At 43.7% G+C, this 24,818-nt stretch overlaps 1 protein-coding gene across 4 annotated transcripts in view; it reads right to left on the bottom strand.

Annotated features, from left to right (window-relative positions):
• KANK1 (KN motif and ankyrin repeat domains 1) overlaps window positions 1-24,818 on the bottom strand; it is a gene marked incomplete at both ends in the record, with an annotated part of 58,028 nt that overhangs the window by 21,519 nt on the left and 11,691 nt on the right. For 3 of the 4 annotated variants that reach the window (XM_079706273.1, XM_079706271.1, XM_079706272.1), the window contains one exon: window positions 2,280-4,953. In XM_079706273.1, the coding sequence (XP_079562399.1) occupies window positions 2,280-4,953 (2,674 nt within the window). The remainder of the gene's footprint in view (window positions 1-2,279; window positions 4,954-24,818) is intronic. The other variant, XM_079706270.1, reaches the window with a different exon arrangement.

A 24,818-nucleotide genomic window follows, 5' to 3' on the forward strand; every position in this document is an offset into this window, starting at 1 on the left:
TTAATTAGGTGTTCATGTGTAGGGTCAGATCGAAATAGTGATGTCTGGAATGTCAGTGTGACTGGAAATAGACCAAAAAACACTGTAACACAGCCAGACAAAACCTCCTCTCTGGGTCTTGATGCTCTGGGTGTCAGGCAGATTATTCCAACGATTCACCTGAATATTTATGGCAGGAATGTGAAATAGAAACCCCAGTTTCGGGAGGAGGGAGGAAGGCTGGCAGGAAAAGGCTCTTACAACGGATGATGCACTGTACCATCTGTGTCTGGAGGTATTTAAGAGTTTCATTTTGACTTCAACATCTGACATCATGATTTTTAAAAAGAAGTAGAAACAGACATATTATTAGTTACTTAAGACCTTGCTTCGGTTCAAACATCATTTTAATCTCTTGACTCTAAAATGACTCCCTGTACATTTATTAGACTTCTTTAACTCCAAAAGGCAAAAAATCTGTCATACATCAGCTGTCACTGTCATGTTCAATTTTCTTCCACAATAAGCTATCTGTTCCACAGCACAGCTACTAAAAACTAACTAATTCAGGTTTGGAGGTGAAACCTCAGAAGATATAAAAATAATCTATTTCAGTCTATTTTAACCATTGCTCTTTTGGTTACAGAGGGAAACAGAATTTGAACTTTTTGTTTATTAAGTTACATTTAAGTCTCTACTGCACATTTTCACATAAAATTAAATTTAATGCACACTACACCAATCATTTGAAGCATTTTAATTCATTTTATGTGTAGCACTTGGCCAGAGTAGAGAGTGTGTTTTTTTAGTACTTCCCAAACCTCAGCTACACTTTGGCACATCAACAAAAGAAACCACACTGGACGTGCTAGCAGCACCACCCCCAGGACGACAAAGGCCACCCTGTGCTTACTGGGGGCCAGTGATGAACACACTGACAACCTTACAGGATGGATGCCCTTTGACTGCCCATTTCACAAGGAAGTATAAAGAAGGATGACTTTCCTTCCCCAGGTCATGCTGCTTTGTGACAGCTGGAGAGCCAGGAATGGAACCCAGTGGTAGGATGATTCGAGCCCTGGTCTGGGAAGACCCCACATGCTGCGAAGCAACTAGGCCCGTGTGCCACAACTACTAAGCCTGCGCTCTAGAGCCCGTGAGCCACAACTACTGAAGCCCACGTGCCACAACTACTGAAGCCCGCACACCTAGAGCCCATGCTGCGCAACAAGAGAAGCCACCGCTGCCCCGGTCCGGGAGGATCCCACATGCCGCAGAGCGGCTGGGCCTGTGAGCCATGGCCGCTGAGCCTGCGCGTCCGGAGCCTGTGCTCCGCAGCGGGAGAGGCCACAACAGTGAGAGGCCCACGTACCACAAAAAAAAAAAAAAAGAGAAGCCACCGCAACTAGAGAAAGCCCGCGCACAGCAATGAAGATCCAATGCAGCCAAAAGTAAATAAATAAATTTATTTTTAAAAAAAGAAAAAAGAAAAGCCAGGGTGAGCAGGAATCCCAATGAATAAGGGAAAATATGAGAAAGACAAAAATGTAAGCACCTAACAAAATGAACAGTGGGAAAGGCCTCCCTTGTCTCAGGGTTCTGGCTCAGGGGCTCCTTGTCAGAGAGGCCTTCCTGGACCATGCCATCTCCAACTGCCCTCACCTCTCCGCCACCACTCACAGTTTCTCTAAGTGGAGTTCCTTCCTTCATAGCACGTATCACCTCCTGACATATTTAAGTATATTGTTTATTGCCTGTGCCCCCAACTGGAAATGTAAGCACCATGAAAACAAGAGCCTATACCTATGTTTGAAACAAAGCAGGTACTTAATCATTATTTGTTGAACTGATACATGAATTAATGGAATCTCTCTCCCCTCATAAAAAGTTTTAATTAAAAACCTTCATACCAGTATTTTTTCATTGATCATACACTGGTAATTGTGGTTACAAACAGGGCAGGACTTTTTTTCAGGCCATACTGTATAAAACGAGCCAGTAAATAACTGAAAGACACCTATCAAACCAGCAGCCCCCGAAGACAGCCCCTAAGCCAGCCAACACTAGTATGCTTTTCTTCTTCTAGCCTTAATGAAACTATCAGATAATGAGAATCAGCAGAGCTGCTTATGGATTTAGATTCTTGGTTTTCATTCTACCCATTACCATTCTGAAGCTTTCTCCATGGTTTCAAAAAATGGCTCCGCCAGGCAAAAAAAAAAAAAAAAAAAAAAATCCCTACCTCCTGGATTTCCACCGTCCCCATCCTTTCTCACTCCCAGGACCCTCAGGAGCACCACCTACCTGTGACCTTACCCAGGCTGGTTTTCAGGAAGTCAGGCCTCAGCTCTTCAGCGCTTGCAGACTTCACGACAGAGTTGATTGACGATAAGGTGTTGATGAGCTGGGAGTTGAGGGAGCCGATCTGTGAGTGAGGTTCCCCAAAAGCTTCTGCCAGTTCACTGTAGTTCTCAGCCAGCAGCGCCTGCTGCTCTGCCAGCAGCTTCTGGACACGTTCAATGTAGTGATCCAAGCCTGTCACCATTCCGGACGGAGCCTGGGGCTGGGGGCTCTCCACGAACTCTCCTACAGGCTCATCCCCAACCCCTACACTCCTCCGGCTGCCTGCTGGCCCCACCGTCAACCGAGGAGGACCACAAGCTATGGTCCTCATTTTCAGACCAACCAGATAGTTGTCGTTAATACTGATCTGCCCCACGCCTGACTCTTTGGTCTTCACAGAGGATGGCCTGTCAAACCCAGAGGTGCCAGAGAGCACCGTTCCAACTCCGATGGACCGCATCTTAGCGGAGCTGACGTCCTTGACGCGGCCTTCTCCGATCGCCACGGTCCGCATCTCCACCGTCCGGGTGCTGGTGTGCTTGTCCATGGTGCTGAGGGAAGTGTTGGTGCAGGACTCTGTGAGGGTGGCTGTCTCGGTGTTGGTGAACTGGGACACCTGTTCTAGAACCGTGCTGCTGTGCTGGCTCGTGGTTCGAGGCACTGCCATGACGGCAGCTTCTACCTGGCTGACGGCCTCCGTGTTCACGCTCCGGGAGGGGCGCTCCCTTGGGGAGCAGACGATCACATCAACAGAGCAATCCCCGCAGCCAATGGAGCGGACTTCTTTGAGATTCAGGTTGGTCTTGAGGAGCGTCAGGTCGTTCACAGACTCCTCCGTGTTGCTGCCTGTTTCACAGACGCTGATGTCCACACCCACGCTTCTGTCACACGTCTCCACGGACCGCCCAGTACATCGGTCATGCATTTCCACACTTTCCTTAACAATCCACCAATTCATGGGCAGCTCAGGCCCCACCCCTTTATCCTCACGATCGGGCTGACAGGAGATGCCTACGCTATTTGTCTGCACGCAGGTCCCGACACAGGTGTCAACCACGTCCACGTGACTGCCAGCTATTTGGTCTCTTGTGGGTACCACTGCCTCCACCACCTTGCTGAAAACAAGCGGCTGGGCCATCATGGCTTTGTCAACTTTTTTTCTCGAGCCAGCAGCTTGCAGCTCTTGCTTGAGTTTAGTCATCTCCCGGTCATGGGTGGTTTCTTTAAGCTGTACTTCCAGGCGATAGATCTTTTCCTTTAAGGCTTCTATGGTCTGCTGTTGCAGCTCAATTTCTTTGTCGGCTTCAGTAGTCACTCCAAGCATGGCTTCTGTCACGCTGACCCCAGAATTCCTCGTCTCGGTGACTGTGCCTACGGCAACATCCTTACAGGACCCGGCGCCCCTGGGGCGCACGACAATGCTGTCCATGTTCTCATCAGCACCCACAGCCACAGACTGGCACTCTCGAGGCCGACACTCCCCGTTCTCCCTGAGCACTGAGGCGGCCTCACAGCTGCCGTCCTGGATCTTCCGCTCCAGGGCCTGCATGTCTGCTGTGAGCTGCCGGAATTCCTTTACCCTCTGGGTGCTCCGCTCCGCGCCCTCCATTTCTCCCTCCTCATAGTCAATGTATAATTCCCCGCCGCTTCTCCGGGTCCTGGAGAGGTGTTCCAGCTGGGATGCGTTCCCAGCACTGTAGGACCTCTTTCTCACACCACAGACATCGTCCTGGGATGCAGCTCTGTGGTTTTTCAGTTGTGAAGCCAACTGCCTTTTCTCCTCTTGCAAGACAGAGATCTTTACCTGGAGCACAGGGATGGTTCGCACCTGCTCTTCTAGCTCCTTCAGGCGTTTCAGGGCAATGGCCATCTGCTCACGGATGTGCTGCAGGTGCATGGGGCTCACGTTGGTCACCGGAGTGGAGATCCCTGAGCTCAGAGGGCTGTGGCGGATGGAACTCCCCATGGAAGAAGTGGTGGCAGCAGCTGGGGCATAGCCACCATAATCCCCGTTGCCTTGGTATCCATTCTGCTGCTGCTGCATGGCAGGATTGTGGTTTCCAGAACCCATAAATGAGGAGAGGGAGCTTGTGGAGCCCATGCCTCCAAAACTGGCCAGCCTGGGCCTTCGGAACTCACCAGGTGCCACCTGCATGGTGACTCTCTCCTGTTCGAGTCTTCTCCGGGTCTCCATCAGTGTCTTGGTGACATGAAGGTTGTGCTTTGGGAGTTGCGGGGATGGTGGTGGCAGCTGTCGGCTTTCCGGGATGGTAAGAAAAGTGGGTGAGGTCTCCAGAGGGGCAGGTGGCCTTGGGATTGGAGTTGATGTAACTTCACTTTGGGCTAGGAGGAAGTTGGGGCACTGCTTGTTGTCATCACTGTTGGAGGATGAGAGGGATTCAGTGGAAGTCCACACACCTTGATGACTAGGTGTGGCCCTGGTTTCTGGGCATGGCACAGATGGCTTCCGCCTCTTCTGGATGTTCACTTTCTTGATGGTGTTTCCTTTCTGTATGTCATCTACGTATTTGAGGAAATCTAAGTCTAGTTGATAACCATAGGGGGTCTCCACAAAATAAGGACCTTTTTGTCCCCTGTCATGATCTCCATTCAGAACATCATCTGCTTTTCCTAAGAGAGAAAGAAGAGAATATTATAATGCCATGTAATACTCATAATGGTAAAAACTAACATTTGTTGTATGTTGCAGTGTGGTAAGCTAGCATGATTTAAGAGTTGACAAATCTATGTTCTAACCCTGAATCTACAGCTCATCAACTGGGTGAGAGAGTTAACAAACTTCTCAGAACTTCAGTTTCCCCCTGAGTAAAAATGCAAACAAGTATTTAAATCATAAGGTTGTTAAAAGAATGTAATGAGAAAATGATTTTTAAGATCCAGGCACACAGTAAGTCCTTACTAAATACTTGATTTTTTAAAAAAAAGAATGCATTAAAAAGACTGGAAAGCATTTTCAAGTTGATCATTTCTTTTGCCGTCTACAGTCCCTCTGAAGTATAGACAGAAGCCATTATGTCTCCTATTTATTAAAGTGTACTCTGAGGCACAAAAAAGTGAGAAGTCTTAAAGTAACAGACCAAGTCAGTTCAGATCCAGGAAGCCTGGACCTGAGTTCTCCCACCTACTGCTCTTTCGCAGACCGTACAGCCTTTCTAACTGGTGGCCAGCGTACCCCAGTGCCTGACCACCCCCACCAGGTCACAATTTGCCTTGACACCTTCCTTGCAGAGAAAGCGGGGACACAGGGGACACTGAGTGATTAACTCCAGCAGCATTGGGGCAAGAACAGTTGGAGGACAGACTTCACCTATGTTGTGTGTCTTCCCATTTAAAAACAAAACCAAACCCTATCCCACCAGAGGAAACGTTTTTTCCTCTTTGACTTCTTTTGGACAAAACATTCACTATTCCAAGAATACCTTGTTTTGCACTTGTGATGGATCCAAACAGATGCAAAGGAGAATGAAAATAAGGGCAAACCTATACTCCAAACACCGGATCGTGTGGCATTTGATAAATGCTACTTCTGGCTAAACCATTTAGAAAAGGAAACAGGAATCTTTCAAGGCACAGACCTTGCTGCTGACCTGAGCTATGCATTTCAAACTGAAAACCAAGGCCATTTTTGTTTAAATTGCAGGATTAAGTAATGTGTTTTCCTAGAGTCATAATAACAAGATCTGCATTTGAGAGCTATGGGAAGGATCCCAAAGTGATGAGTAAAAATACAAGCCATCTGTACCCCTGCCCCTATCCTTGGGTGTAAAAGCCCACCTAACTGCTGTCAAGGTCCAGATACTTCCAGCAATTTGGATTGCTGGCCTGTCCTTCCCACCCTTGACAGTGCTGAATGTGACACCCGACAGTGTGAAAGCTCTGAGTAAACCTTTTACCTCAACTCCCCCTCTTCCCTCTGAAACGCTGGAAAGAAAAGTACATAAAAGAAAACTGCCAAGAAGAGGAATAAAAAGGTTATGTTCTCTTCGTGTCCCCATTTAAAAACAACATTAAATTGTTCTAGCTGTTAGAATCTGGCCATTAGATTTCAGTTTTAAACCACGTGGAAAAAGGATTCTATTTGAAAGAGGTGCTCAACACCAATCATTTTCTAGCCTAAGGAAGTGTAAGCTGATGAGGAGCTCTGCGCCCGGAAACTTGGGCTCAGGCTAACAGAACGTGTCTTCTTTCCTTTTTAACTCCACAAGGACAACATGCTCACTCAAAGTATGCAGCCAGACCTGTTTCCAGTGCTGTCTGAAATTCCATCAGCCAAGAAAAACGGCAGGCTTGGGTGTCAGACAGATCTCACGGCACGCGTTGATTCTAAACTGGGCCGGCCTAGACCCTCCCGGCCGGGTGCTCCCCGCTGCCGCCCGCCCCGCTCCCGGGCCGGCGGGGGCTGCGCCCCGGGGGAGGCCCCGTCGCCCGCCCGCTGGCCGCACACCTACCGGGCGCCCGCTGCGCTCCCGCCGGCCCGCCGCCCGCACTCCAGCTCGGGGGCCCAGGCTCCCCACTCCGTCAGCGCAGGAGGGTGGACACTGGGGGAACTCGGCCGGCGGGCCGGGCGCACACGCCATAGGCCAGGTCCTCACCAATGAGGTCGCAGCGGCTCGCCGACCCCACCCCCGGGCGCCCTCAGCTACTCGGCGGCCCCCGCTTTCTGAATGCAAACAGGAAGCCCGGAGCTTTTGAAAACGTGTCTTCTTCTGGCCAGTTTTGCCAGGAGTCAAAAGAAAGCCGCCAGTTTCAATGTCTCCACAGAGAGGCTCTGTCTTTGCCGCCCAGGTCCCTTCTTCATGAAAGAGTGTGTGTTCTGGTGTGGAAACTGGCGGCCTCGGCCCTGGGCCACCTGAGGAAGCCGGAGGCACAATGGGCCCCACTGTTCTCTGTGGGTTCCGAAAGCACCCGCCGCAGCATGGGTTCCAGAGCGGGCGGGCGGAAACCTTCCCAGCGCTCGGCTCAGGACAGGGATCAAGGAGTTATCCTTTAACAGTAATCTCCACTGTGCTTTTGCCACGAGTGAAGGTTTCTTAGAAAATAAAATAAATAAAATAACTTTTAAAAAACCATTTTGCTTGTTAAAAAAATCACTATGCTGTACACCTATATATAATATTGTACACTACTATAATATTGTAAAGCAATTATACTACAAAAAAAAAAGAACACGATGAGGAATACAAAAACATGTTATGTACGGACATCTAAAGAAAAAAAAAAGTCACTCATATCTCACCATCTAGTGGCAATTGTTAGTATTTTGGTATAGCGCTTAGGTATTTCTGTGTATGTCTTAACATCGTTAATTTTCCCACTTAGGCATTTTCTTTAGGAAAGGTTAATTTTCATTGATTTCTCCTCAGAAAAATTTTTTTTTAATGCACTAACGTCAGGATTAAAAAAAAAAAAGCACGTCCCATTTTTCAGCAAAATTCAACTGGCCCATCTTTAGTTATTTCTGAAGTTCACAAAAGGCACAGGTCATGCTGAATTATCCCTAAATGAACTTTGGACTTCTAAATCTGGGATTCAGGAGAGGTTAGAATTTAACCATGTTAAGCTTGATCAGACTGTTCTAAGGACTTGTAATCCAAATTTTATTCTCCAGCAACTAAAAAGCAAGATGTATTCTCAAGGTGTCATTTTTCCAAACAGTTGTCCACAGTACAAATTATTCTACCATTAAATAAAGACACCTAGTGTCATGATTACTTTATCTTCTGCTTTCTAGTGTACCTGTACATACATTAACACAAATACAGCACTTATATGCCCTGATTGATTTACCAACTTTTTCATATATGTTTGTCTTGTCTCTCAGTACTAGACTGTAAGTATCTTGAGAGCAACAAATATAATTTTTAAAAGTTCTTTCTTTGCTCTCCCTTCCAACCACACACGTGAATTAACAAGATGCTGGGGACTAAGATGTTTTATAATGTTTACTGAAGGAATAACTGCATATACAGTATAGCAGAGAACCTTGAAAAACATCTAAATACTCTGTAGTCTGAAGTTGCTTGTTCTATATTAGTGTTAAGGACATTTCTTACATGATGCTGTTTCAGTGACTATCTTTAGGTTGTGGAATCATGGTGATTTTAACATTGTTCTTTATGTTTTTACAAATTTTTACAACACATAGGTATTTATCTTTTTTAAAAAATATGATTACAAGAAGTCACTGTTTTGAAGCAAGAGGAATGTATTGAAATAAACTCCAGGAAAGCTCATTTGACAGAGGGATGTATGGGGCAGCCATAGCAAAGATAACTAGATGTTCCTCAGCATGTGTTACCTCGTTCTTCTACACTAATAGGACTCTCTTTGTTTAGTTGGTTAAATATAAACACTATATTTCCCTAGCCTCCTTTGCTGTTAGTATGGCCATAAGCAGATATGTCACGTAGCAACTCCCAAAAGCCTCCCCTAAAAGACACAGGAATTGTTCTTTGACAGCCTTTCTCTTTGTTCCTTCCTCCATCCTGTGGCCTGGAATGCAGATGTGATGACTGGAACAATAGCACTGCTATCATGGACTATGAGATCATACTTAGGGATGGAGGAACAAGGTGCTAGAAGGAACCTGGGTCTCTAAGAGCTTTGTGGATCAGAGCACTACACTACTCCCGGAAAGCCTACCTCTACACATTTATGTGAAAGATAAACTTTTATTTTGTTTAGCTGTTGTTTGTTTGGGGTCTCTGTTACTTAGAGCTAAACTGAACTCTAATGGATACAGTACTCTCTCCTCAGTGTCTTCTCCCGCTCACAAAAAAAAAAAAAAAAAAATTAAGACCAGATCTTGAAAAGAAAAATGTTTAACGATAAATTGGGGGAGATGTTACATTAAAACATTTTCATCACAAAAAATTTGATAAATTCAAGAATAATTAAGGATGTGTAAAAACAGCAGTTTAAAAAAAAAATCTCTGAATGGGTTATAAAGGAGACTCTTAACTTCCTAAAAAGCCTTTTTGGACTAACAGAGCTATGCCTGCTTATACAAAGCCAAAAACCACTGGCTGTTATCTGCAACTGGAATCCGGAAAGTAACAGCTTCTAACAAAATAGTCTGGAATCAGAGGGCTGTCCCTGGTGTTTACAAGAATTTTCTGAATGTCTGGAAATCCAGTGGTAGAGACTGCTCCTGGCACCACCTCTACCTTCATTATATAGCATTTATTGAAAGCTTAATTGGGTGCAAAAAATGGTCCTATTCAATGGAAAGAGGAAGAGGAAGGATTTATAAGAAATAAAATGAGGTACAGTCTAGCTGTGAGATAAATGCCAAACACCCTAAACATAACACTAAGTTAGGTCAATTACAAAGGTATATTATCAACAAGCACAATCTGATGATATATGAATAAATGATCAAAACAGAATGGAGTTAAGCAGGAGATGAGTTCTGAAGACAAGGTAAGTGATAGAGTAAAATGGAAAGACAGGAAGGTGGTGGAGAAGAGCCAGGCAGAGCCTGTTAGTGCAGCTCAAGGAAAGACGAGGCTGGAAGAGAGGGGGATGACCAAGTACAGAAGAGGACACCACACCGGGTCCTGGAGCAGGGGAATCTCGTCCATTTAGTCACTGACAGACTGCATACCAGGCCCTGTGCTAGGGGGCCAAAAGGCTCAGCAAGGATTGTCTTCATAGCTGTGTGTGGATTAAACTGAGATAGGGAAAGAGATTAAATTCAAGGGGACCAGTTAAAATGTTATAGTACCCAAGCGTGACGTGAGGACCAAATAAAAAATGATTCATATATTTAACTTATATTTATAAGCAATATTGATTAAAAAAAACAATTTTGGTAACACCTCTCTCTCTTATTACTATTTTCCAGGTACTATTATTGTAGGAGCTGGGCACACAGTGTGAACAAAGGAGACAAGGCCCCTGTTCTTACAAGGCTCACAGTCTAGTGGGAGGGGGTAGTGCATAGAAAAATAAATAAATAAATAAAAGGCAAAAGTGAAGCGAAGAGGCGGAACCACCAGAATTTATATCTGTGTACCAGGCTAAGTGGATAGGCTTCTAACAGTGGTCCACCTGGCTTCTCAGGTTGCCATCATCTCTGGGTCGACCAGCTTCCTAGACACCAAGGGTCAGAGTCCCTCTTCCCTCTTCTCTGCCCCAACCCAGTTTGTACAGTTAGCAATTTGGGGTAACCAAACACCAAATGTGATAGCACCAACTAGAGACAACTCCCCAAGTCCAGACCAAATTCCCATGGGTTCAGAGAAAAGCTAAAATCAACAAACTGATGGTAATTCTACTCTTTATTTATATGTTTGCTACCTGTAAAACTAGTGCTCTGTGACAAGGCAAGTGTATAGACTCAAGAACAATTTGAAATTTTCCTTGCAATTTTTCTGCATTAACAAAGTGCAATGGAGATATGGATATTTCAAAAGTCATTTCATTCAGATTCATAAAGCATTACATGGTTTTAACTTTTCAAGGAAACTAAACTTAATATCCAAATATTTGGTTTGGGAGGACATAAAAAGTAATGTAGTGGCCAGGAGGTAGAAGATTAGAAGAAACTAGTCTGGGAGTACTAACCTGATAGTGGTGTTTCTCAACTGGGGGTGATTTTGCCCCCAGGGGATATTTAGCAAATTCTGGAGACATTTTTGCTTGCCACAACTAGAAGAAGTGGTGCTACTGGCATCTAGTAGGTAGATGCCAGGAATGCTGCTAAACATCCTACAATGCTCAGGAGGGTCCTACCTTTCCCAACGAAGAATTATCCAGTCCAAAATGTCAATACAATCGGCCCTCTTTATCTGTGGAACCCACAGATACAGAGGGTCAACTGTACTACGACATTTTATATAAGGGACTTGAGCATCCACGGATTTTGGTATCCCTGAGGGGTCCTAGAATCAATCCCCTGTGGATACTGAGTGCAGACTGTGGTGTTGAGGCTGAGAATGCCTATGCTAAAGACAGTGAGCATAGTAAAAATTCACATATAGCAATTGAGAATTTGGCCATGTAAGCTGCGGTCTCCAAGTCTTCCTTTTCTCAGTGGGACCACACCATCATGCTTAAGTGACAAGGTAATAAAAATGCCATTTTTGAGCCAGAAACCACGAAATACTTCTCTACATACACTATCACAGTGAGCCATTCTTTCCTATGAGCAAAAAACACTGGAGGTTTCTGAAATAATGTGTCCCGGTGAACTTTTAAATGGACAAAACTTTGATATTATTACTCTATCTATTAACTAGGATACAATGACTTCTTTGTTCTGGTTTCACTGCTGCAAACTCTAGGCCCAATTACTGACTAATGGTGCCGTGAAAAATAATTGCACCTATGTGCCAAGACTTCCACACACTCTTTATGTGTTTTTCTTCACCAGATAGTCTACCTGACTATTGAAACTGAAGAACTCTGCTAATTCCCATTACCGTATTGTCCCCTCTCACATGAACCATGAAGTTTTTGCCCTAAGAGCTGAGTCAATCCCCTAGAAGCACATAATTAAACATAGATCCCCATACTTAAAAGCAGCAGAGTGTAAGCATCCTGCTGTCTGAAGCAGTCAAAAAGATTCAACATCAGCTAAAGCTGAGAGGCAGGAAAGAAAAGCAGTAGGATCAACTCAGAGATGAACTTTAAGAGATAGAAGTTCTCATGAAGTTAATCACTCAGAGTATGAAAGTAATTGAGCTAGCAAATCAACTTTTCCCGGCATGGAGCAGGGGATGAAGAAGACAGTGAAGTGGAACAGGTCCTTCTGGACAGGTTTAACTGGAAAGCTCTCCTGATGACACTGTCAGCCTTAAGACTGAGTCCCAAGGAGCTTCTCGTACCAAATCTATTGAGAAATACCATTTGTTAGAGAACACACAAAGAAAAGGATAACAATGTAAGTGTTCCTCATTGTTTTCCAAGAATGTACGGCAGGATCTTCCCTGGTGGCGCAGTGGTTGAGAGTCCGCCTGCCGATGCAGGGGACACGGGTTCGTGCCCTGGTCCCGGAAGATCCCACATGCCACGGAGTGGCTGGGCCCGTGAGCCATGGCCGCTGAGCCTGCGCGTCCGGAGCCCTTGCTCCGCAGCGGGAGAGGCCACAACAGTGAGAGGCCCGCATACCGAGAAAACAAACAAACAAACAAAAAAGAATGTATGGCAGATGAGACTTTCTCTTGCTTTTTCATTTACCAAAGAATTTTTTTTTTTGTATCTGCTCTTTTCCCCTCCTAGCTAACAAATCCATCAAATCATTCATTCGAATGATGAGCACCTATTAGATGTTAGAGCCTGTTCTATAAAGCCTGAATCCCTTTTCCATGGAGTTTATATTACCTACCTGATTTCACCTAGACTTCTTTTCAGGTTGCAGCCGTTTTAAACAGCTACCCAAATGCTTCGTTCAAATAAAATGACAACATGAAGAAAAGCAAACTGCATGCCAGAGTTCATGCGAAATACCAGGCCAACTGACACGTCATACGTAGCATAACTCAATTTCACAGGCTTGGTTTGTTTACGTGGCTAAGTTATAATGTGTTTTTTTTCTCATATCCGAAACTCTTCATAACTCCTTCTGGCTTCTCTCCCTAAATAGTTAGATTTCCTCTCACAGATGATCTTATCTCTGCTTTTGCAACCTGTCCCCACAGACATTAACCTGCACATTCTTCCATTGTCTCCGTCACTGCTCCTCTTCATACTGGTCCCACATTCCAGGTCTACCTGTTCCCACACCCCGGAGAGGGAATGTGACCTAGGGAAGATGCAACTGTCAGACTGAAAGATGGATTTATTCTTTCATTCAGTAAGTATTTATTACGAACCTACCATGTGGCAAACACTGCTAGGGGCAAATCAAAATGGACAGAGAGCCGACCTAGGTAGAACTTGTGAACTATAGGAGACAGACAAAGGGTGCATATATAAAAGCAACTGTGATAAGTGCTGTGAGAGTAAAAGACAGGATTCTGCTAGGGCAGAGCAGGGATCCCACCTGAGCTGAGCTCAGGGAGTGTTCTGCCAGGGTGTGGTATTTGAGGGGTCCACTGGGCTAAGGGAGGGTGGGTGTTTGGCAGGGAGACTGGGATGGCAGAAATTCTAGGCAGAGACAACAGCATATGTGAAACCTGCCACTTTCAGGAACTGAAAAGAGCTTTGCATGATAAAGAAAACACGAACCGAGGCAGAGAAGGGACCAAGCCCCAATCACACAGGGCCCTGGGAGTCAGGTCTGTGGTTCTCAGGTGCATCAGGTAGCTGTTGAAGGGTCTAAACACGGGAGTGAAATGATGAGATTTGCATCTTAGCAAGGCTGATCTGGCTAGATGCTGGATTATGTATTAAAATTCTCTTCGGCTGCCTCCATTAGGTTTTCCATGGACTGTTCAAGTCCTTGTGAGGTTTTCTTGTGGTATCACAAATTCCTTTGCACTGTGTGAGTTTTATTTACTCAACTAGATAAGTGCTAGCCATAGTGTTAAAACCACCAGAACTTAGAGCCTGCCTGCATTTGGCGGCAGCCTGTGGTCCACATCTTCCCCCCTAAACTATTCAAGAGGAAACTGAGAAGGCCTGACAAATCTCAGCTCCTCTGGGCAGAGCTAGAGACGGGGATCAGTCCTTGTACTCACCTCTGGGGCTCTATCTATGACCTCATTCTGCTAATAAAAAAGAAAATATTTTTCTTTAAACCAATGGATGACTCACTGCAGAGAAAAATGATGGGATTTCCTTTTGAGAAGTATGATACATCTAATCTGGGAGGAACAGGGGTGGCATGAGTGAGGGCAGGAAGAAAGGAGAGAGGATATTTTAGGGAATGCAGGCTCTGATTTAGCATGTTGAGATGCAGAGCACAAACTTGCTCCATATTTGAAACTAGAATGAGCACAGCAGGGACTGAAAATCTCTGTGTAGCAAAGACAATGTTGACCCTGGCAGCCAGCAAGTGTCTTCGTGGAGGAGAGAGGGAAGGATGGGTGGCAAGCTATTGCCAACCCATAGTGCTCCCAGCCCCAGCCCCTACTTCTCTGCCCATGCTGACCAGGGCCTGAGTTACCCAAGGGAAGCCTAAAGACAAAGGAGAGGGTCTTGGAGAATGTAAGCAATACACTCTGAAAATTCAAGACTTCTACCTACTACATGGACCCTGACAAGCTGAACTTCAGGTCGGCTTGCCTCTAGTCACCTGAGTGCTCTGTCTGCCTGCCTGACAAGGATCTTGCTGCAGCTGACCCCTATTGCCTGAGGTGCATACAACCCTTAGAACTCAGATAACAGGTGCTACCTACTAGTTATTAACCTCAAGTGTCAGCACACATCAGATGAGCTATTTAAAAACAGTGTCAGGGGTCTAGTTGGCTCCAAAACTCTCTTAGGTTCCACTGTCCAAATCTGGGATAATTTGGGCATCAAAATAATATGATTAATGATAGTAGCAGATTTCAATCCACTGAATAAATCAGGTATCTGTGAGTCCATAATGCTATAAGAAATATGTAATAGAGTGCCAATTTATAGTTCAATAAATAAAGAAAGAATCATGGAAACAGAAAATCACCACTTAACAACGATTATTAACAGTAGCTGACTCAGGGAGGAATCATCAACGGCTGCTAAGTCTAGGGTGTAGAGATTTCCTACTGAAGAACAGGATATTGGTGTGGCCTCAGAATGCCTCCCACAAAATATGTGTCAATCACAAAGAGAAACATGGTGATGGTATGGTGCAGAAAGCTGACCAAGAACTACGTGGACCCGGTGATCAAGGCTACCAACACGTGCCCCTGAGGCCACGTTCTGAGAAGAACACAGTTTCATTTCTGTTGGGTTTCCGCTCGGAAGGCATGCCTGAATCTGGAAATGTTGATGGATCCTACCTGAAAGACATCCTACAGAAGGACAGGTCTCTCTTTTTTTTTAGGCTGCGCCATGTGGCTTGTAGGATCTTAGTTCCCTGACCAGGGATCGAACCTAGGCCACCGGCAATTGAAGCACAGAGTCCTCATCACTGGACCGCCAGGGAATTCCCAGGTCTCTATTTTTATTTTATTTATTTTTTAAATAGATCTTTATTGGATTATAATTGCTTCACAATACTGTGTTAATTTCTGTAGTACACCAAAGTAAATCAGCCATATGCATACATATGTCCCCATATCCCTTCCCTCTTTTTTTTTTAACATCTTTATTGGAGTATAATTGCTTTACAATGGTGTGTTAGTTTCTGCTTTATAACAAAGTGAATCAGTTATATATATACATATGTTCCCATATCTCTTCCCTATTGCGTCTCCCTCCCTCCCACCCTCCATATCCCACCCCTCTAGGTGGTTACAAAGGACTGAGCTCATCTCCCTGTGCTATGCGGCTCCTTCCCACTAGCTATCTATTTTATGTTTGGTAGTGTATATATGTCCATGCCACTCTCTCACTTTTTCACAGCTTACCCTTCCCCCTCCCCATATCCTCAAGTCCATTCTCTAGTAGGTCTGTGTCTTTATTCCTATCTTACCCCTAGGTACTTCATCATCTTTTTTTTTTTCTTACATTCCATATATATGTGTTAGCATACGGTATTTGTTTTTCTCTTTCTGACTTACTTCACTCTGTAGGACAGACTCTAGGTCCACCCACCTCACTACAAATAACTCAATTTCATTTCTTTTTATGGATGAGTAATATTCCACTGTATGTATGTGCCACATCTTCTTTATCCATTCATCTGTCGATGGACACTTAGGTTGCTTCCATGTCCTGGCTATTGTAAACAGAGCTGCAATGAACATTGTGGTACATGACTCTTTATGAATTACGGTTTTCTCAGGGTATATGCCCAGTAGTGGGATTGCTGGGTCATATGGTAGTTCTATTTTTAGTTTTTTAAGGAACCTCCATACTGTTCTCCATAGTGGCTGTATCAATTTACATTCCCACCAACAGTGCAAGAGGGTTCCCTTTTCTCCACACCCTCTCCAGCATTTATTGTTTCTAGATTTTTTGATGATGGCCATTCTGACCGGTATGAGATGATATCTCATTGTAATTTTGATTTGCATTTCTCTAATGATTAATGATGTTGAGCATTCTTTCATGTGTTTGTTGGCAATCTGTATATCTTCTTTGGAAGAAATGTCTATTTAGGTCTTCTGCCCATTTTTGGATTGGGTTGTTTGTTTTTTGTTACTGAGTTGCATGAACTGCTTGTAAATTTTGGAGATTAATCCTTTGTCAGTTGCTTCATTTGCAAATATTTTCTCCCATTCATACACCATGATCAAGTTGGGTTTATTCCAAGTTGGGTAATTCCTTTATTGCAAGGATTCTCCCATTCATACACCATGATCAAGTTGGGTTTATACCCAAGTTGGGTAATTCCTTTATTGCAAGGATTCTTCAATATATGCAAATCAATCAACATGATACACCATATTAACAAATTGAAGGAGAAAAACCATATGATCATCTCAATAGATGCAGAGAAAGCTTTTGACAAAATTCAACACCAATTTATGATAAAAACCCTGCAGAAAGTAGGCATAGAGGGAACTTTCCTCAACATAATAAAGGCCATATATGACAAACCCACAGCCAACATCGTCCTCAATGGTGAAAAACTGAAACCATTTCCACTAAGATCAGGAACAAGACAAGGTTGCCCACTCTCACCACTCTTATTCAACATAGTTTTGGAAGTTTTAGCCACAGCAATCAGAGAAGAAAAAGAAATAAAAGGAATCCAAATCGGAAAAGAAGAAGTAAAGTTGTTACTGTTTGCAGATGACATGATACTATACATAGAGAATCCTAAAGATGCTACCAGAAAACTACTAGAGCTAATCAATGAATTTGGTAAAGTAGCAGGATACAAAATTAATGCACAGAAATCCCCTCCCTCTTGAGTCTCCCTCCCACCCTCCCTATCCCACCCTTCTAGGTCATCGCAAAGCACCAAGCTGATCTCCCTGTGCTACGCGGCTGCTTCCCACTATCTATTTTACATTTGGTAGTGTATATAGGTCCACGCCACTCTCACTTTGTCCCAGCTTCCCACTCCTATCCTGTGTCCTCAAGTCTATCCTCTATGTCTACATCTTTATTCCTTTCCTGAAACTAGGTTCATCAGTACCATTTTTTTTTTTAGATTCCATATATATATTTTTAAATCTGTCAAGGTCATCAAAGAAAGGCTAAGAACTGTTTCAGATTGAAGGTGATTAAAGAGATATGACAAATGCATGTCTTTATACACACACACACACAAGCACATACATACATGCAAAAAGAGACAGAGCAGATATGGCAAAATATTAACCACTGGGGAATCTGAATCTGGATGAAGGAGGCATGAGAGTTCTTTTATAAATTTTCTCTAAGTTTGAAATTATTTCAAAACAAATTACATAGATATAGATGATAATAACCTCCTCTACTTGTGCCTCCAGTATCTTTGGGGTACATGAGAGCAGTCAGTGTGAGTCACCAGGGAGCACAGCCAACACTCTGTTGTTGCTCATATGCAAATTAAGCTGCCTGTTTTTTAATCAAGCCTAATGTCTCTGCTCTCCTGTATTACATATTCTTTGAGGAATTTTACATTTGTTTGAGGTATCCCTGGAAACTTATAGAGCTTCTCAAATATTAATTTTGCAGACTGGTTGCCAGGAGCCCCATTATAGAAAATAAAGTCCAAATGTTCCTTTCTGTTGCATTAAAAGTCTTCAACAATTTTGCCCCAATCCAGCACTTCCCAGTTTCCTCCCTCCGCCGACCACCCCCACTCTGAATTTCAACCAACCAAGCAACTTTAAGCCTATCTGCCTTTGCTCACTCTGTTCCCTCTACCTGGCACGCCCTTCCCCAGCTTCTTCCATCTGTCAGAATTAGCTGCTTTCACCTTAGGGGCCCAACCCAAATATCCCATCCTTTGTAGAGTCTTCCTTTATCCCTAACTGCTTTGTCCTGGAAAGAACTGGTCACCTTCTTTCCTCCATTCTCCTAGAACTCTTTGCTAATACATACTGACCTGTGTTGTGACTGCCAGGCACGTGCCTGTCTTCCCCCAGCAGACTGTAGGTGTGCTGTGGGGCAGAAGCCAAGTAGTACTTTTCTATCTTTCAGTGCATAGCATGGTGCTTGGCACACAGCACGCTCGGTATTTGGTGAAATGAAAAACCCCATGTCTAGGCATGTACCAGTTAATTAAGTATGGTGGAGGAAGAGCTGTAGTGATTAAAATCAGGCACTCTGGGACCAGACTGCCTGGGTTCGAATCCTGTCGCTGCCACTTTCCAGCCATTGGCGAGTTAGATTCTGTTCCAGCTGTATGATTGGGAAAATAATAGACATGCTTCACAGTGTTTTTGTGGAGTACTTAGAGCTATGTCAGCAGACTACTATTATTATTTACTATTATTGGACCACCCTCTGTTGTTTGGTGAAGCACATAGCCCTGGCATCCAGATAGTCCAGAACTCCTCTCCCTCCACCCTGCTTTTTCTCCCCCTAGCCCACAAAGCTAGGGTTTGAGGTATTTGTGATGCTTTTCAAAATCGAGTTTGCTAAACATCTAAATTGGTTTCTGCTGGCTGAGGGAGATGCTGGCTGGGTCCTGCAGAGGATGTTCATGTGTATGTGTGTGCACACTAGGGCTCAGGGGAGTGGAGTATGGGTGCTGGTTAGGTATACAGGGAGCCCTAGTCCAGCATCAGTTATGCATAGGAAGGAAGTAAAATAAAAGTAAAAGTGGAAAAACTTCCCCAATCTTTAAAAGTATATTACGACCAAGTTAAGATATTTTCTTCTCACAATAAGAGGACAAAGGTAGGCACTAATTTTTATCAACAAGCTCATTCTTCTATCTCTACTGAAGTCGTAAGAGTAGAGCATTCTTTAACACACTGTGCAGAGACGTGTGCTTTAGAACCATGCAGTCATCCAGAATGGCTTGCCTAAACTTGGGGGCGGGGGGTGGTATAATTTTTTCATAAAACAAGTACAGGAGCTACAAATACTTCCTAGTTCACAGACAAGCAATGGGCAACAAGGGTCTGGGATTGCACACTCAGCGACAAGGTTTGTACACATAAAATGAGGGGACTGGTGGAACTCGATGATTTCCAAAGGTTGCTTCCAGATCATGACCCTTTCACTATACTTCACACAAAATTCCATAACATCGCATGCTATGTGAGCAAGTGAAGGAAGAAATTAATTAGAGCAGTTGTCCGACCAGATGAACTCATACAGAGCCCGGGGCCTTGCTCTCTGCCCACTCTACTGGGCAGCACTTTCCAGCTGCATGGTAATAAGTGGCACAACTTAACAATCCCTACATGCAGCTTCCTTTTACTGTATCATCAGTCCTATCCTGGGCAGGCCTTAGGGGTCCAGAAGCCAGGCTGCAGGTGAGCGGTGAGAGGGAAGAAAGTGGAAAGAGTTAAAGTTCCTGGGAATGGAACAGGCGATGTGTTAATAAAGGACACACTGTAGTAAGGAGGACGTGACATTACAGAGGACGGAGGGTCACATAATGGCCCTCTTCTCCAGTGTTCAGTGCCAACTAGAAGATGCAGTGACTCTACCCCAAATCTGTCTCGTAATAGTCAAGATACCACGGGCACTTCAGTACTTGTTCTCACCAGCCTCAGCAGTGCTGCCTTCTAACGTCCACTGTCTAATTTAAAGGCTTATTGATGAACTAGAGCCTAAATTTGTCATGCACGCACAGACGGGACATAGCCTGGGGACTAAATGCTGTTTTCCAAACTTTCTTCAAAAGTAACACGTTGCTCTAAGCATACATAGGAAATGTGCCAAAGACTAATTTTGTGAAAAGCAGAGAAGCAGCACAACCTAGGAGTTCGGGACAGAAAGGCTTTTCTAACAAAGCATTACAGTTTTTTTTTTTCTTTTTTGGGGGGTGGGGCTAAAGTAATTATATGAATCCCGGCCCTTATTTTATTTTACAGTATTTACATAAGAAAAAGAAACGGGCTTTAAGGCACACTGAGCAGCTCCCTATTAGAAAAACAGAGCTGAAAACAAATGACCAAAAATGGATTTACCAACAAGAAAGGAAATTCTGGGATTTAAGTAAGCCATAAACTCAAAAACTCAGACCTTAACATATACATACAACCTCTCACTCCCACGACAATGACACCTTTATGTTAGAGCCACGGGCTAAAGCCGAAACTGTCACTGAACCAAAAATCCAGGACTGAGTTATTCTTTCCAGCCTGTAAGAAAAGCAAATATTTTTTATAACATACAGAGCTTGAGTTTATATTTCACCAACCCCCATCCAAACGTCACACACTCCTCTATTTTTCTTTTTTTGGGCTTTCTTACTTACCCACCCAGAAACAAAATAACTGTAATTTTCAGCAAGCAGGAAGCCAAGTCTCAGGCCCACTTCCCTCAGCATTAAAGGGCCTGCACATGTTAGCAGGCAAAGAGCCCAGGAGCTGCTGCAGAGCATTTATTTATACCCATTTGGAATTTCCTGACCAACTAACAGCCTGCTGGCCACGGGGTTTAATTCCAGGAGTCTCGGCGTCAGTGAGACAGCAAAAACTACCAATGAACGAAACTGCCAGCAAGGATCTTAACCCAGAGGTAAAGACAGACCTCTCCCATGCCCCTTCCAATTTTTCAAACAAACTATGCTCGTATCCTTCAGGCACATGAAATGCTAACCTAGAAATACAGCTATAAATCTGCTAATTCTAGGAAGAACACAGACTGAAAGGCGGCAAATGTGTCCTTATTCTTCCTGCTGATTTAGTCCCTCCCCCAAACCCTCCAGTGCTGAGAAAAGCTCCCTGTCACAATCTGAGCCATAGCGCAGGGCTGTTCTATGAAGGAAATGATTCAGTGTTATGCTGAACCCAGGCTGGGCTTGAGGCGAGTGATTTCTTTTCTTGGTTTATTCTTATTTAATGCAACATGTAATTTAAAGGCTAAAAACACTCCCATTTGTAAACCACAGACCCAAACCGTTTTTTTTTTTCATAGTTCCTTAAACATTTTATTCCAATTAGATCATGTGACTTTCAAAGACACAGAATGAGTTCCCAAACAAGTGCATTCTGTTTTAGGGGGAAAACATTTTTGAGTGACATTTTGTTTCTGTTTTAAACGTTTACTAAGAATGAGATGTCCCTCTAATGGTTTAAATTCACCACCAAAAAAAAAGAGGGAAAAAAGGGTTCTTTTAAATCTGTTCTTCACTTGTGCCTAAGTATATTGGGTAAATGTGACTGACTCTAGTGGAATAAAGTTTAATTGAACTCTTCTACAGGGCAAGTAAGAAAAGCTAGGTCTAAACAGTAAAACAGAGATTAACAAAGATTAAGGATGACTCTAAATGGTCTGTTTTGTAAAATTCAAAACGGGACAGCTATGTGGAGAGAGGCAGAGTTTTACAAGAACCCCTGGATTTGCAGAGATCTAACTGGTCCACCTTAGTGCTGACACACACCCTACCTCACTCCACTTACGTTCTCATTCCATCCTTGGCTCCACACCTGGTGGCTGAGTGCTTTAAAAGTGACTATCTTTGAAACAGACATTTTCCTGCGTGAAGCTACAAAGATCAGTTTTTAAGATGACGTGGAATTCATTTGGGCTTGTTTTACGCCAAATAAACTGATTCAAAGAGAAATAACAAACTAATAAAGAACAAAGCTTCAAGTGCCAGATACTTTGAAATATAGGATCCAAAAACTTCTAAGTGATTTTACCCAACGACACCACATTAGATAAGAGATTTGAGTTAGATCAATTTTTTCCTTGTTTTTGGACTTAAGAAAAACTTTTTTGAGATATTGATGTACCATAAAATTCACCCATTTTAAGTATACAGTTTGATGAGTGTTAGTTAATGTATACCGTTGTGCATCCATCCCCACAATCCAGTTTTAGAAAACATCCATCATTCAAAAAATTTCCTTAGGCTTGTTTTATCATTTGCTTTTAAGAGAGAAATTTTCTCCTCTGTACTTCTGAGAAAATTCTGTCACATTATTATATTCCAAACTAAGTATCAATATCAAAAGACTTGTTCTTAAGAATTAAACTGAGGAAAGCAACTGAATGTAGTGTTCCTTAATCCTGGAAAAAAATTCTGCTAAATTTAATTTTATAAATACGAATATAGTTTATTCTACAAAAAGGCTGAAGGTCATTATTTTGTCTGTGTGCTTCTATGAAGGCAAGGTCTAACAGAAAATGTCACTGTATGCAAGTAAATGTCTAGTCCTTTATCAAGGATGACAAAAGTTTAGGATGGGAGAAGAATTAAAAATAGGAGCTTCTTCTGACTGGAGAGTGTCAGTCACAACGGTTCCCACTGTCGGGAGAAAGACACACCTCTCTGCCTCTACTCTTTAATTTATGTACAGAAGAAGCCACCAAATGAGATCTGGGAGGATGAAGATGTGCTCAAGACCTTTCCTCAGATAGGTGGGGAGTAGCCAGGAAAGGTGACTCCTTGTGAGAGGGGAAATGGGCTGTAGGCAAAGGCTTCTGTGACACCAGGCTGGCAGACAGTGCCCCAACGGTCCTTCTTCCCTGGACGGTGGCTGCAGGACTTTGAGATGGCAACCAGGCATATCAGTAGCCACAGTTCTGCTGACTCGTCCCCCCATCCCCACCCCAATTAATCAGAATCTCTTGTGGTGGGGACAGGGGCATCAGCATCTTTAGAAGCTTCCCAGATGAGTCTCTGCCACAGCCAGGGATGAGAACCTCAGCTCTAAACCAAGCAAACTCTGCAACTCCTAAGTGTATTCTTCATCTTGGCTTAAAGGAAGCTGACAGCCAAACTAGGGGCAGCCCCTTAAGCAATTCAAGCAGCCTCAAGGTTCAGATCACAAGTTCAACTACCTTCAGAGTCCAGGTTAATGATGGAAAGGCAGGGGTTCAGACGGATTTGGGAGCAACCAGAGGGCACCTGTCCTCTCCAGATGACTGTGGCCCTGTGGAAGTACACATCCAGTGATGCAGATCTTCTGACTTTTCAAGATAAGCTGCAGAAATTGGTATTTTTTTTTTTAGAAATTGGTATTTTTATATGAAATTAATGTAAAAAATCTTGGCAATTAATTCAAATTAAAACAAAACCTTGGTTGGTCAAACTGAACATGCTCCCAGGACTCAGTATGACACCAAGCAAGGACTTAATGGTATCCATTTGGGATCCAATTTCATTCCTGTTTCCATCCCTTTCCTTTTCCCATTTTCCAGGTGGCCAACTTTTTTTTTCTTTTCATGTAAAATTGCTAGAGTCCTTGTTGAAACAAATTGAAGACAAAGACAACAACCAAAACAACAGCCTAGGATCCCTACCACCATTCCTCTTGCAGGTAATCTTAATAGCAAAAACCCTACCTGTAAGTCATCATCCTAAAAAGAGACAGGTTGAAAGCAAGATGCTCTGCTGTCATGCTTATGAAGGACCTGCGTTGAGACTTCCCCTCAACCCTTAAAGAATTCAAATACCTTACCACGCTATGTTACCCATCCTCTCCTCTCAGACTTGTGATGGGATATGACACCAAAACCTGGGTGTCTAAGGGAACTGCAGTGATGGAGAAAAGTGGGCACAGTTCCCTTCCTCACCACCAGGGCTCCTTCTCTACCCACCTCCCTCATAGCCCAAGGAGGCTGACAGGACTTGAAGGGGATTAGAAGGACAGGACAGGTCAGGTCCAGCAAGGGCTTACAGTTCTTTTCCATCCTGTTAGGTGTGGACAGCGTTGGGTGCTGGAAGAACACTCCTCTTTACCTGCCTGGATTAGAAGGATTTGCGCCTAAAACTTAACATCAGGGAGAGTTTCCAAGGAGAGGCCACAATCAACACCAAAAAGGTGTGCCCCAGCGGAGGTGTGAGATTCCAGCTGGGAAACTGAAATTAGGAAGAGGATGCTATGGATGATGGGCCTATCTTAAAAGGCCAGAAAAGAATCCTCTGTCTTTGTCAAACCTTACTCAACAAAGTGCATTTCCCCAAACACATTTAAGGTTTAACACTGGAGTCACACTGAATTTCTAGGTGTTGGGTTTTTTTTTTATGGTCTGGGTTGCCTTATGATTATTACTTTCATTAAGTTTAAACTAAAGACTTTCTCACAATATATTTTCATCTGAGATTTGAAATCAACATTTAAAAAAGCCAAATGACAAAATGAATTGGGGTATGAAACTAAAGGATTTAAAACTTTAAGTGAGATTACCACAGAGACTATAAAGGCTGTAAATGATGAAGCAGTAAGGACAGTTTATTTCCTCCCATCTAAAAGGGGTGATAGATCTGTAGAGACCTTCCCCAAAAAACTGTGGGTGAGAAGGAAGGTAGACCAATGGCCATACTCCCACCTTAGAGGTTACCAGCTCAGGTTCTCATCCACAGGTTCAACCAGTCCAACAAACCAGACCAGATAATAAGCAAGAGGAAGTGACTGGAGCTCCCCCACCTC

The sequence above is a fragment of the Hyperoodon ampullatus genome, assembly GCF_949752795.1.
Source record: "Hyperoodon ampullatus genome assembly, chromosome: 6".
NCBI lineage: Eukaryota > Metazoa > Chordata > Mammalia > Artiodactyla > Ziphiidae > Hyperoodon > Hyperoodon ampullatus.